The 14,932-nt window shown below is 42.2% G+C and overlaps 1 protein-coding gene across 3 annotated transcripts in view; it reads right to left on the reverse strand.

Moving 5' to 3' along the window:
* PRDM1 (PR/SET domain 1) overlaps positions 1 to 1,019 on the reverse strand; it is a 22,865-nt gene extending 21,846 nt beyond the window's left edge. The window contains exon 1 of one of the 3 annotated variants that reach the window (XM_037743959.1): positions 514 to 1,019. In XM_037743959.1, the coding sequence (XP_037599887.1) occupies positions 514 to 555 (42 nt within the window). In that variant the 5' untranslated portion in view covers positions 556 to 1,019. The remainder of the gene's footprint in view (positions 1 to 513) is intronic. The other 2 variants (XM_037743958.1, XM_037743960.1) reach the window with 2 other exon arrangements.
* Positions 1,020 to 14,932: the final 13,913 nt, after the last annotated feature.

Raw genomic sequence — 14,932 nt, forward strand, 5'->3', positions numbered from 1 at the left:
AAAATTAGGAATATGGATATCATTTCCATGTAAGAATGTATATTTGTTAAAATGTAAACATAACATTCTGTGGAAGTCCTTCAAGATTTTTACATTCTTCCACTTCTCTAAATAGGATGCTTTTAAAAAAAAAAGGTTGGAAGCAAAGTTGTTTTTCCCTCAGTTACGACTTAAACAAACCTGCATATTTTTATTTAGTTCCAACATGTACAGTCATGATGCCAAGTACATGTTAAAAATAAAATAAAATTGAAAACTTCAGCCAACCCAGAATAGTTTGACGGGTGTGAGCAGGAACCACTACTGAAATTTCAATGAATTGACAATTATGTCTAGAACTGAAAGGGTTAATGATTCATAAGGAAAGTCTTACAAATGTTTGACAGCACTAAATGCACTAAAGCAGAAACATGTTTCTACTGCGACTACGTTGGCAAAAAATAAAAAAAGTAAAAGAAAAGAGAGTTTTCAGATCAATTTCGGAATTAAAAAAAAAAAATTCAAGTTCCTTACCAAGGTCGTACCCACACGTTTTTCCAAGCAAATATCCAACATCTGAGAAAAGTCTCGCTCATCTCTACCCAGTCCACATTCTCCCCGCGTCCCCCGCTGGGCTGAGCCGCACGGACGCGCACCTCGGCGGCGGTCCCTTCTCGCTTCGTCCGGCCGCCCCGGCGCCCGCGTCCCAGCTCCGGGCGGACAGGTGCTCTCGCCTCTCCGCGCTGCTCTTGCCTCTCCGCAACACTGGAGGGCCTAGTGTCACGGCGCACTGTGTGTGTCTGGTTTCCCCTCCCTGCTTCAGATTGCCTTAGCCACTCGGCCGAATAGGGGCGTGGCCAACCACCTGGCCAAGCCCAGGGCTTTCCCCCAGATTTCGAGCGCAGCCGCCGAGAGCTTAGTGAATTTCAACATTGACTTGGAATCTTACTTCCCTTTGACAGCACTTAACCTTACTTGGGCTCTATTGTATTCTAAACACTCCAGATCGATCTCCTTCCTGGCGCGGCAGAATTAGGGGGCACACTTTCCTTAAAGAAACTTAAAATTTACCTACACATTTTGTAACTTCTCAGCTCAAATCCCCAGGTACAAAAGACACAACTCTTACTTCAAAAGAGCAGGTTAAATTGTTTTGCAGCTAATGTAATACAGTGGAGCCGTCTGGTCCTCAAGCTGTTGTGTATGTAGCACACGTTTCCCCGCACCACCACCCCCCCCCCGCCCCAAAACTTGCAACATTCCATTTCTCCTGCTAACGTTCAAACTTGGCAGAACTAGCTTTTCCTCTTTTAACTATTTACTAAATAGGGAAAAAGGAAAAAGTTATAATTCTACAGATTAATGTTTGTTTTCTTTTCCTCTCCTCCCAGAACCCACAGGCAGACTTCCCAGGAGTGTAAGTAAAACGTAGAGCATTAATCGTTTCACAGTTCAGAGGAATATTGAACTGATCACTACAAGTGGAAATCGGTCAGAGGCAGTAATTAGTGGGGCTTATTCTGAGCCTCGGCCAGCTTTTCCTCCAGCCCAGTCAGTCCTCTGTTGAAGGAAGGACATCCTGTGATGATGGCATACAATGTCCTGTTTGTTTATTATTAAGAGCGTGGACCTTGCATTCCTGCTTCTCATTACAAAACAAACCAGATGCTTTACTTCCTTCAATGGTCTTGTGCCTTCAGCAAGGAATCCTTTAATTCAGAGAAACAATGTTTATAGCAAACACTCCATTTAAATTATTATTTAGATCATTGAAATCCAGGTCTTCCATTTTTCCTGCTTGCCTCACCATAGGTAGTTTTTTTTTTGTTTTGTTTTGTTTTGTTTTTTGAATAATCTCTCCTTCAATCTTAGGCTGCAGTGTCTTTTCTAACATTTTAAATACACGTGTGCATACACACCCACACACACACACTCCCACATACACACACCCAGTTCCAACTTAATGATACCAACTTAGTCATACAATGAAGTGGACATCTGAGTATTTGTTTACAGGAAGAAAGGAAACAAAGCAAAACAAAAGCCCAACTCAATCCTAAAAATATGTCGTTTATCTTTAAAATTTCTCTCTTTTAGAAAACTTTTCTAGAATTTTTTTTGGGGGAGGGGGAGAGGCAAAAGATTATTTGCCAGGAAATGGTGTCTAAAGTCCTGCTGCAATCTCTCTCAGTACAGAACAATTAAATTCCCACCAGGGGACATGATTAGCACACACTCCCTGCTTGCTGCTTGGCCCACCTGTGATTGCATGTTACGCCAGAGGGGACGCTAACACCAAGAGGAAGCAGGACTTTTAGAAGGCAGATATGCTAGGGGTGGAAAACCGAATGAACAATTCCTAATAGTCCTCAGAAAGCTCCAAGCTGATAATTAAACAAGAGAAATCCAGCCTGCTCAAGAGGGTTTATTAACTGATGCTGAGTCAGCACCACAATGGACAGAAAAACAATGTAGTCATACTGAAGGCTGGCCTGCTGTTCAAACAGTCTCACTTGCAGATGGTAAAGACTATTTCACTTCCCTTTTAGAATCAAACTCTGTTCTTAGGCCACATACACCATCATGCAACTGCTGGTGAGTCAACCAGGATGGAGTAAGGGAATAGGCAAAACGTTTGATATTTGAGGTGGAAAGAGGGCTATTTTAAGCCAAATATTTGCTTTAATGACTGGAAGATGCCAGTGAATCAACTCACTGTTAATTAATATCAGCCTGCACTCACCTTCAGAGGTGGTGAAATGGGCTTGAGTCTAGGGAGGACGCAAACTTCAAATACCAGTGTGGGGCTTAGCCAGGCAACCCTAAAATTAGTTCCAGGTGTCCAGCTGAGCTGGACAAGGCCACGGGTAGAACTTTAAGGAAAGTAGATTTTCAGACAGAGTGTTGGAATGTAAAATCCTTCACATGTTTGCTTCTTGTCTCAAAGTGATGGGACAAAGACCCTCCAAACCAACTTTTGACCGTGATTATAGTAGTCAAGGATGGGTAATAACATCATTTAAAATGAAAGATACAAAAAAGGAAGAAGAAATAAAAGGAACATGTCCATATTGTAATATTTAGGTATTGTCCAGCACAAAACTACTAAGGTGGAATAAAAGGGACTGACCTCTGAACCTCCCTCAGTCCTCCCAGAGGGCCTGAGCAGTGCACCTTTTAGTGCTGACTAAAGCTGGGAGGCCCTGGCAGCAGTACACCTGTGCAGAGACAGCTATCAGAGGCTGCCACTGTCTGGAATCTTACGTCTCAAAGGGTTTGTTTCTAAGTAATAACTTGGTGCGTTTTTAGTCACTCTATTATTTCCCCCCAAGTTAGAACACCGAAAAGAACCTCAGTTATCTTTATTAATCAGCATTTCTCAGGCAGAGCCCTCTCATTAAAAGTGTTCACAATGGCAGCAAATCATGAATGAGCCAGATAGTTCTGTTCTCAGAAATCCTCATCTATTCCGGTGGATGGCATCATCACAACAGTTCAACCAGCCAATGTTCATTCGGCTTCAGCTACTGGGCCAGTTTGTTTCCTCTCCCAGTCCCTGGGTGGATTGGGAATTGCAACGTAGGCGGCTGGATGACTCTATGGGGAAAGGACTATTGTAGAATGAAGGGACACTGAGTACCAAATCTGGAGACCTGGACTCCACTTGGGAAAAATTTTTTTTTTCCTAAGAAAAGAAAAAAAAAATTTCCTAAAGAAAGTAAAAAAAATAGGATGAAATGTACCCAAGATGAAACATGTTTTCGTTTTCTCATTCAACTCCTGCCATACCCAAACAAGGTCAATGACAGGCTAACCACATCAAGAGAATATCCCCCCACCCTCTTCTTCCCACTCCCTACCCACCCACCCACCCTCACCCCTCACACCCATTTCCCGCTTCCTGTAAGTTAGGCATCTTCATGCTGGTAAACATTTGGGGACCAACTGTAAGCCTGAGCCTGAAAGAGGGGCACTGGGGCTTTGAAGCCCTCCCACATGTCTCAAAGCCAGGCTGAGAACTAGAGGGACACTTGGTTTTTAAACTTTAACAGCCTTTTCAACTCACATCACTGGGCTTGGCCTTCTGGCTGCCTTCCTTTTCAAAAGCCGGACAAGAAGAGCGAGTGTGTGTGTATGAGTGAGAGAGAATATATGTATGACACATGCTATGTTACAATGCAGCCTGTATGTGTCATTGGTGTGATATGTGTATGATATGTTTTGATGATGAGTTGAATCAATTTAAAAATAGCACAAACTTCCTTCTCATGACACAGCTCACCTCCCCAAAACTTTTGACAAACATAGTCAGGGTCTAAACTTTGGGATGGTGAATTTTGGGGGCTGTTGGATGTTTTGGAATGAGGTCAGTGTTTTGACTTCCTACATAAGGGAAACAAAAATTAAGTAAATTGAAGAACCCAAGTAGAGTGCCCTTCCCTCCCTAGAAATAAAGATATAAGTGTTCTTCAGAGGACTTTATAAAACCCACAGGATGTCCAAGGTCTCAGAGTATTTATAGAACCACCTGTATCATTACATCTAAGTATGAATATCTTTTTTAGCCCTTCCTTCAGAAAGACAGTTGTGTTCTCATCTAATCATTTATATATGATTTTTAAATTATTCCTTTAGTTCAGCATCTACCAACTTAATAAATGAAAATAGCAATACTAATCATTTCCATATGACTTGTGGAGAAACCAAGGTTTGGGGTTTCCAATATTTTGCTTTCCCTTCTAATTATGTTTTTATCATAGTGAATATTCAGACAGAATAATTTTAATTTCTGAAAAACCTGTGGGAAAGAACAGGAGAAGGAAGGTTAGTTCAGAACCCAGAAGACATTTCCTAAGCTTACAGTTGGTGGGAAAAAAAAGGAGCCATCCTAAACTTTAACAGAAGGCAAAACCTGAACTGTTAACCAGGGAGAAAGAGAGCAACAGGAAAGGTGTGCACTCTGAAACTCATCTCTTTATTTGGAGAAGAGGAAGAGTAGCTTCCATACAAATGAGAGAACAAGACTGTGGGTCAAATGTTTGCCTCTCTCACCTTTCAGCAGGAGGAGAAGCCATTCTGGAAGAGGGGAGGACTCAAGGTGGAAATAAAGGGAAGGTCGCCAAGAATAAGATTAGGGAGGGCCAGCTGGCTTAAAAATGAAGGTGAACGGCTTCTTGGGAGGATGAGCAGAAACATCAGTGGAAGACCCAGTGCAGGCAGGAGCTGTCCCCTTAGAACGGGAGGTGGGACCCTACGGTTGTACCTGCCACCGTGCGCTTCCCTGAAACCACAGAATATTAACCAAAGGACGCAGGAGGTTTTATTTAAAATGAGACTGATGATTTTCTCTCACTCTTTCTAAGGGAAGATCAAGACTGCAGAGGCTTGATTTTTTTTGTGCCAACGTAAGTTAGGATAGAAGAAACAGAATTATAAAGGTTAATCATGAAATCATTTGACCATGCCCACCCTCCAACTCCCATTCGGCTCCAAAGGGGATTTAGTATCCAACCTAAGTCGAAGAACATATATCCCATCCAACACTTCATTTTCCTGCTGAGGAAACTGAGGACCAGAGGTCAGGAAGCAGAAAGGGCATCTCTCCCAGACTCTTTTTTGGTAACTGGATCTTACCTGGGAAATGCCAGCCCACAGGCAGGGCTGCAGCTCAGGGGGCAAAACCAGAACTTGGGCTCTCAGATTTCCAGCCAAGCTCAGGGTTCTGCATTGGATCCTAAGCACCTACTGGACCTAAGGTACACAAGGGCTTGAAAAGGAGGAGGAAGGAGCTGCGCTTATTGGAGAACCTTTTAAATGTGAAACTGGTGGTGGCAACGCCACAAGAAACTCAACCCGCCTAAACCTAATTCAGTGCCGGAGTTTGGAAGAAGGCGTGACTGTCCTTCTTGCCTCCACCCCCACCTGAGGGAGGAAAGAGAAGGCAAAGGCAAGACAATAACAAACCTCCTTTAACAGATACCTTATCTTTTGAACAACTCTCTAATGTTGACTAAGAAAAAGCTGGGAAACCTTTTAACATTAAGATAGCCTGGAGATCCTGAAGCCATCAGCCCTGACTTATCTGTTCTCCATCTACAGCCCATTGTTTCCTCCAAGCAGGCACCCTGGAAGCAGGGCAGAGGAGTTAATGTTCAATAGGCATCCGTCCCCTTAAGGTGCACCTCAGGGAATGAAGGGCAACTGTGCCTTACCCTAGAATGGGACCAAACACAGGGAAGGAAAGCAGCTTGGTGCTTTTCAGGCAGGATCCCCACAGCTCCTTTTAAGAGAACAGGCACTGCCTTTAGGAGAGATAATCCCACAATGGACGTCCATTAAAAGTATTAGGATATAGACGGCCACCATGATCCCTGGGAGGAGAGCTCTGTCCTGACAATAGACAATTAAAGCTGATAAATCCAAGCTACTTGTTGCTGTTCTAATTCCTTCTAATTGTATGCTACTTGTGCCTGGCTCTCGCATTCAGGGATGAAGCAAGCTACTATAATCTCCAAAGTACCTGACCTACTTCCTACAGGATCCTTTCGGCATTCTTTTCTTCCCATCTGGACCTTTTCTTCTCTTCTCTTTCTCCCCTCTTCCTCATAGGTTGAGGGGAGGAGAAGGAAAGATGCTGGGGGCTGGGGTGGGGGACATGGAACAGAAGGCTGCGTCCAAATCAATGACTCCGGGGCCTCAGACAGTTCACTAATCGGTTAACAGCTAATCATGCTCACGGGCACATCAGTGATTAAACTGCACTTTGCATTAGGCTCAACAAGTGGCACGAGGCACACTTAGGATCCAACTGCTAGATCACTGCTAGCTGCCAAATCTGCATGTGCTTATGTGTGGGGAGTGCATGCCTCACTGATTCATTCGCAGCTGACATCTCACTAATTACACTGCCACCACCAGCTAGGCAGAGTAAAGCCTTCATTCTCACCCAACACCCCAAAGGATATAATTCTATCTAAACAACAGAGCTTTAAATGCCAGTTTGGTGCCTGCCTGCATGTCCTCTCCTTCCAGAATCTCCTAGAATCCATGAAAGGAGCAAAATCATCTTTGCAACTCAATCTTGGCCCCTGGGTGTATTTTTAATGCTGAAAATCTTTATAGAGTTATCTCTTCCCACTCTTCCTTGCTCAGTAACCTAAAGAGTGGTTAATAATCTGTCCTTTTAAAATACAATACTGACATTCACAATTCCAACTATTAAGAATCGTGTGTTGATTTGTTTTTTTTTTTGTTTGTTTTTTTGAAACAGAGTCTTGCACTGTGGCTGAGGCTGGAGTGTAGCGGTGCGATCTTGGCTCACTGCAACCTCTGCCTCCTGGGTTCAAGCGATTCTCATGCCTCAGCCTGCAGAGTAGCTGGGATTACAGGCACATACCACTCGCCTGGCTAATTTTTGTATTTTTAGTAGAGACAGGGTGTCACCATGTTGGCCAGGCTGGTCTCAAACCCCTGACCTCAAGTGATCTGCCTGCCTCAGCCTCTCAAAGTACTGTGATTACAGGCATGAGCCATCACACCCGGCTTTGTTGATTGTCTTTTAAAGTAAATCCTTGTGTTTTAGAAATATAAGATACAATATTCATCAATGAAATTACATGCTTTTTGGCATTTGCCTCAAAATCATTGGGTGGGGTTGGGATAGATGAAACAACCCAGGTCTTAAGTTGATAATTGTTGAACTGGGTACTTGCTGCATTATACCGGTCTCTTCAGTTATTTTTTTTCTTCACTAATCCTTGTTTTAACAGTTTTTTAAGATGTTAAAAATAGTAGACGGCGCAGTGGCTCATGCCTGTAATCCCAGCACTTTGGGAAGACGAGGTGGGTGGATCACCTGAGCTCAGGAGCTCAAAACCAGCGTGGCCAACATGGTGAAACCCCGTCTCTACTAAAAATACAAAAATTAGCTGGGTGTGGTGGCAGGCACTTGAGGTCCCAGCTACTTAGGAGGCTGAGACAGGAGAATCGCTTGTACCAGAGAGGCGTAGGTTGCAGTGAGTTGAGATTGTGCCACTACAGTCTAGCTGGATGATGAAGTGAGACTCTGTCTCAAAAAAATAATAATAAAAAGTTTTTTAAAAAATAAAACTTGAACTTCCAGAGACCCCCAAATGATCCACTCAAGGCCCTCAAGCCGTTTTATTTTTTATTTTATTTCTTTTCTGAGACAGGGTCTCACTCTGTCACACAGGCTGAAGTACAGTGGCACAATCATGGCTCACCATAGCCTCCTGGGTGCAGGTGATCTTCCCACCTCAGCCTCCTGTGTAGCTAGGACTAGAGGCACCCACCACCATGCCCAGCCAATTTTTGTATTTTTGACAGAGACAGTGTTTCATCATGTTGCCCAGGCTGGTCTCAAATTCTTGGGCTCAAGTGATCTGCCCACCTTAGCCTCCCAGAGTGTGTTGGGATTACAGGCATGAGCCACTACGCCCAGCCATACTGTTTAACTTAAGTTTATTCCCTTTGCATTAATGGGAATGAATGTTAAATTCAAAAGCATTGATATAATACAAAGAAGGCATCTGCCTGCTATCCTGCTCCATCAAAAGAAGCAGTCTCTGAGATTGCAGTCATTTGGGGGGGACATGTTTTTTCAGTGTTCCACAAATGTAAGGCACTTTCAGGGTATCAAAGATACGACAGCAGTCACCCGGTAGGTTTAATTTTGTCCTTCTGATGAAATTGTAAACTGGATCTCATTTTACTCAATTTTACAGAGATCCCACCAGGAAAAGATTAAGAGCCTATTTTGGACTGAAATTTTATGTGTTCCAGGAGGTAAAACTCCTCACAGCCATCTGAATCTGTCCCTGAGCAATGCACCCTCCTCTAGACTTTGGGACTAGAAATACAAATTTACCGTATTCATTTTTTCTCTACAGTAGTCTGAGCAAGCCACTGGCATCACCTAGCAGGGACTCAGCTGATAAACTGTGTCAAACACACACCATTTGTCAACTCCCAAGAGAGGAGAACAAGCTGAAAGATGGACGCAGGAAGTAGATTTATCTGGAGCAACACATTAACTAGTATAAATACCAGTGAAAAAAGTAAACACATTTTCCCAGCAAGAAAGATCTCATCGCAGTTACCTCACTGCTTAACTCAATGTTCTCACAAAGCCTTCCCCTCCTCAGACAAGGGACACCCATTTGTCTTGATGTTCTGTGTAGAAGATATTTAAACAAATCAAAGATTTATTTCCTTATTGACCTCTGCTTCATTAACAACTAGCTTACATTAATAGAAAAAGGTTCTGCCAGACAAAGAAAAGGTTTTGCTGGTGATGATGTTCCCCCATTCTTCAGAAGACAGAAGGTTTTCCAAAATGCCATTAGGAATGAAAACACAGCATGCGAAATTATCCTTCAAACTTAACGTATATTAAACTTACACATTCATTCATATGACTTTAGACATTCCTGGAAACATTTTTAATTTCAGAAGTCCCCAAAAGCAAAGACACAGCCAAGAAGTCCACATACAGTCCTGGGTCACTGAAGTATGTGTGTTGATACAGAGTTGCTGGATAATGGTGACAGTGCTAGGCATGGCCCCAGACACTTGGCTTCCAGTTCAAGTGGTGTCTATGGAAAACAGGGAGCCTTGGGCTCCATATCCTCCATGTACCACTTTTTTGCTCACGCTCTACCTGTGATTCATCCTACTGAACAATGATCTGCCTCTGTGGTCTTCTACCTGCCAGGCTACACACAATCACAGGCATCTTTGAAAACCCAGCCCTTAGCACGGTGCCTCGAGGTGTGATGGATGGTTGGTGTGATCGATGGTTGATTAATGTGTGCTGAATGAATCGATTAAAATGGCTCTCAGCTCCCACCTGTGAAGGGAGTGCTGTAGTGGGCTCTGAATGTACTTTCTCTTTTTCTAGAGAAAATAAGACTGTCACTCAGCCCTTTACCATGGGACTTAAAAAACATGTTCCAGGGCAGGAGCCACAGAACATTAAGATGTTTGTTTATGGGGACGGGAAGAACTTACCTCTGACAACAGCATTTGAAAGTAAGTTCATCCCCCTAAAAACAAATGTAATGGATTTTCCAAGTGAAAGTGATTGATACAGTCCTTGTGGGGTCTGCTTTTGTCCACTCAGCCATCTGCACATCCTGGCACTGGACTTCTTCCTAAAATTTTCTCCTGTCAGTCTTAGGCCCTTCCTCCCTTTCACAGCCACTCCACCCCACAATAATTAGGCTTAACTAGATCAATTAACAAAACAAACTCCTTGTTGCTCAGTGGGCTGATTGAATTCTGATTGCAAAATTGTTTTAGGATGTGCAGAGTAGTTAAAGATAAGTAAGTTATGCAGCCATTTTGCATATAATCCATTTGTGTGTAGGAAACAGTTGTACACCCTAAGTAATATAGTCTAAAACTACATTAATTTTTACTAAGCAGTATGCCTTCCTCATATAATATTAATTTAGATCTAATAAATTTAAGTTGGGATTATTTTTTCTAGTGCTACATAGTTTTAAATTATTCAGAGAAAAATGCTTCCGTTTTTCTAATAAAGTAACAGCTTACATGTTTTTTAAAGGCTGATGTAAACATAGTCAACATTGTCCAATTCCCCAAAAACCTTCTCCACAAAAATACTATGCTTTCAAATCTAGTTTTTACAGGCACTATTACTCTAAATTCTTTCTGTACACAAAATTTAGTACAATTCCGATATTTTGCTGATTCTTCAATATTAGTGCCACGTAAGATTTTAATCATGTATTTAGAGTTTTACATACTTTAGATTTTACCAGGCTGGGTGTAGTGGCTCATGCCTGTAACGCCAGCACTTTGGGACGAGGCACTTTGGGAGGCAAAGGGGGGTGGATCCCTTGAGTTCAGGAGTTTGAGACCAACCTGGGCAACATCACGAAACCCCATCTCTACAAAAATATAAAAATTAGCCAATTGTAGTGGCGCATGCCTGTAGTCCCAGCTATTCGGGAGGCTGAGGTTGGGGGATGGCTTGAGCCTGGAGGATGGCTTCAGCCTGGGAGGTGGAGGTTACAGAGAGCAGATATTCTACCACTGCACTCCAGGCTGAGCAACAGAGTCAGACCCTGTCTCAAAAAAAAAAAAAAAAAATGTGTATTTTAAAAAATTTTACCTGTAGTGATTTTTATGATGATTTTATACCAACTTCCTTAATTTTGGCATAAGAGTAAGGTGACGAAAAATAAGCTTACCAGCCATGTGCAGTGTCACATGCCTGTAGTAACAGCTACTCTGGAGGCCAAGGCAGGAGCATCATTTGAGCCCAGGAGTTCCAGACCAGCCTGAGCAACATAGCAAGACCCCAGCTCTTAAAAAAAAGAAGAGAAAGAAAAAGAAGCTTGCTGCAACTTTACCTGAAGAGGTAAAGTCTACATTCTATTAAAAGTATAATCTCCTTTCCACTAGAAATACTGATGAGCTCATCACTGGTCATTAGAGAAATGCAAACCAAAACCACATTGAGATACCACCTCACGCCAGTTAGAATGGTGATCATTAAAAAATTCGGAGATAACAGATGCTGGAGAGGATGTGGAGAAATAGGAATGCTTTTACACTGTTGGTGGGAGTGTAAATTAGTTCAACCATTGTGGAAGACAGTGTGGCGATTCCTTAAGGATCTAGAAATAGAAATACCATATGGCCCAGCAATTCCATTACTGGGTATGTACCCAAAGTATTATAAATCATTCTATTATAAAGACACATGCACATGTATGTTTATTGCAGCACTGTTCACAATAGCAAAGACTTGGAACCAACCCAAAAGCCCATCAATGATAGACTGGATAAAGAAAATGTGGCACATATACACCATGGAATACTATGCAGCCATAAAAGGATTGCAGGGACATGGATGAAACTGGAAACCATCATTCTCAGCAAACTGACACAGAAGAGAAAACTAAATACCACACATTCTCCCTCATAAGTGGGAGTTGAACAATGAGAACGCATGAATACAGGAAGGGGAACATCACACATCAGGGCTTGAGGGGTGGGAAGCTAGGGGAGGAATAGCAGGAGGTAGGGGGATTGGGGACGGATAGCATTAGGAGAAATACCTAATGTAGATGACAGGGCAATAGATGCAGCAAACCACCACCATGGCATGTGTATACCTATGCAACAAACCTGCACATTCTGCACATGTACCCCAGAACTTAAAGTACGATACATAAATTATAAAAAAAAAATTCTGATGAGTATCTGATGGTTATAAAATTCTCACTGTGTGAAAAAAATAAGGGTAAAACTACAGGAAAACGAAAACAATAGCCCCTAAAGGCCAGGGAAGAGAAGATCAGAACCAAGGACTTACGGTTAATACAAGGTTTTATGGTTAATGCAAGGCTACATAAAGCTTTTTAAAAATGTCTTGGATTCCTCCAGAAGCTAGTATTGCTAAATACTAATGTTCTTATTCTGAATGCTATAGGTCACCAGAAATAAAAATACAATTGTCTCAAAATATGCAGAATTCATGAAGAATGAGAGCTAAAACCATGGCTAAAATATTACTTCAGCTCCCAGAAATCTAAAATAGGAAAATGAGGATTTTTTAAAACTGTTTGTTTTGGAAACGAAGCCACTGAAGGTAACAATAGACTGTCCTTGCTTTAAAAATATGGCTCAATTCATAAAAACGCAGTGTTAGAGAAAATTTCAAAATGTAAGGTATGTTGATATATTAAGAAATAGTGATAACACAAATCAACTTGTGTTATGATGATCCAAAGCCTTGGGAAGAGCAACTAGACTCTTTATGCCCAGTTCGTTCCTTCCTTCCTTCCTTCCTTCCTTCCTTCCTTCCTTCCTTCCCTCCCTCCTTCCTTCATTCCCTCCCTCCCCCTCCTTCCTTCCCTCCCTCCCTCCCTCCCTCCCTCCCTCCTTCCTTCCTTCCTACCTTCCTTCCTTCCTTCCTTCCTTCTTTTCTTCCTTCCCTCCCTCCCTCCTTCCTTCCTTCCTTCCTTGCTTCCTTCCCTCCCTCCCTCCTTCCCTCCCTCCTTCTTTCTTCCTTCCTTCCCAACCAGGCTGGAGTGCCATGATCTCTAATCACTACAACCTCCGCCTCCCGGGTTCAAGCAAGTCTCCTGGCTTCACCCTCTTGAGTAGCTGGGGAACACAGGCGTACGCCAGCACACCTGGCTAATTTTGTATTTTTAGTACAGATGGTGTTTTGCCAAGTTGACCAGGCTGGTCTCAAACTCCTGGCCTCAAGTGATCTGCCCGCCTTGGCCTCCCAAAGTGCTGGGATCACAGGTGTGAGCCACTGCACCAGGCCTCTCTGATATTTATATCCTCCCTCATCCCCGACCCCAATATTCTATAGTTGTTTCATCTATTTCAATTATAGGATTTTTCAACCAGTATTTACCAAGCTTCTCAAAGAGTTCTACTTGGTTTTAATGGAAGCAACTCTTAATACTTATACTTCATTGATTTATATAATATTTAATTAAGTTACATAATTATAACTAGCATTATCTAGTTTGGGAACAAATACAAACAACCCTTGGGGAGCATGCAAATCAGAAAATGCAATGATCAAACTTACATGAATAATATATTTTAAAATTATATACAACATGCAACTGGCAACTTGAGTGGGAAGCCCACAACTGTTCAGTACATGGGAAATTAAAATCCCTAGAAATTTTATTTCTTAATTTTATAAGGGAAGAAATTGACTCTCAAGGAAAGTAATTTTCTTTTGGTTGATCAGTTACGAGTATAGGCCTACAACATCTCATCTGCAATTCCAAAATCCAAAAAGCTCTGGAAATGGAAAGTTGTTGCACTTTTTATTCCCACTGCCATAGATCAACTTTAACCACTAAGATACTACATTGGCTTTGTAATTACCGTCTCCAATTTCAGTTTCACTTCTTTGCAATTTTCATCATCCCCACTGCTCCCAGAATCATCACTCTGAATTATAGCCTTCCCCTGGTCCTTCCCTCCCCCTAAACTTTGCATGGCTCCCACAGATGCTGTCTGTAGTCTTTGTCTTCACTCATGTGGATCTTTATGCTGTTTTCTGCGGCAGAAACCCTAACATTTGAGTAAGAACACCTCACTGAGGGTATAGGCATCGATATCACCTCTCTGAAATTTGAGAAATTCTATATCCAAAGTCACACCTGGTCTCTGAGGAATGCAGATGAAGATGTGGGACCTCTATCAGTGTCAATACTACAGCCAGGCCTCCCTCCTCATTGGTCACTGGGCCTGAGATCCTATGTGCTGTAACCCATCATGGTTCCAACAAATACACTTGTTGAAATCAGTTACAAAAAAGTGTGATCTTTTATCTTTTCACATAAATTTTAAAAATCACAAATAACTTTTAAACAATAAAATACTTAGCCACATATTACCTAGGCAAAGCAATTAATAAAAATAATAGTTCCTTAATGCTGTCCAGCTGACCAGAGAACATGGACATAAATGGTTTAATCATTATTCAGAACATTTTTTAAATTGAAGACATCATATGATATACGATGATACAGTATTGCCCTTAATACCTAATCAAAAGGAAATTGAGGCCGGGTGCTGTGGCTCATGCCTGTAATCCCAGCACTTTGCAAGGCCGAGGTGAGTGGATCAGCTGAGGTCAGGGATTCGAGACCAACCTAGCTAACATAGTGAAACGCCGTCTCTACTAGAAATATAAAAATTAGCCGGGAATGGTCCTGGGCGCCTGTAATCCCAGCTATTTGGGAGGCTGAGGTAGGAGAATTGCTTGAACCCCGGAGGCAGGGGTTGCAGTGAGCTGAGATCTCACCATTGTACTCCAGCCTGGGCGACAAAGCAAGACTCTCTCAAGAAAAAAAAGAAAAAGGAAATTGAGAGATACTCTGGGTTTAGAGTGATATATATGCATACAGGCAAACAAATTCAT

The sequence above is a fragment of the Cebus imitator genome, unplaced genomic scaffold, assembly GCF_001604975.1.
Source record: "Cebus imitator isolate Cc_AM_T3 unplaced genomic scaffold, Cebus_imitator-1.0 Scaffold160, whole genome shotgun sequence".
Taxonomy (NCBI): Eukaryota; Metazoa; Chordata; class Mammalia; order Primates; family Cebidae; genus Cebus; species Cebus imitator.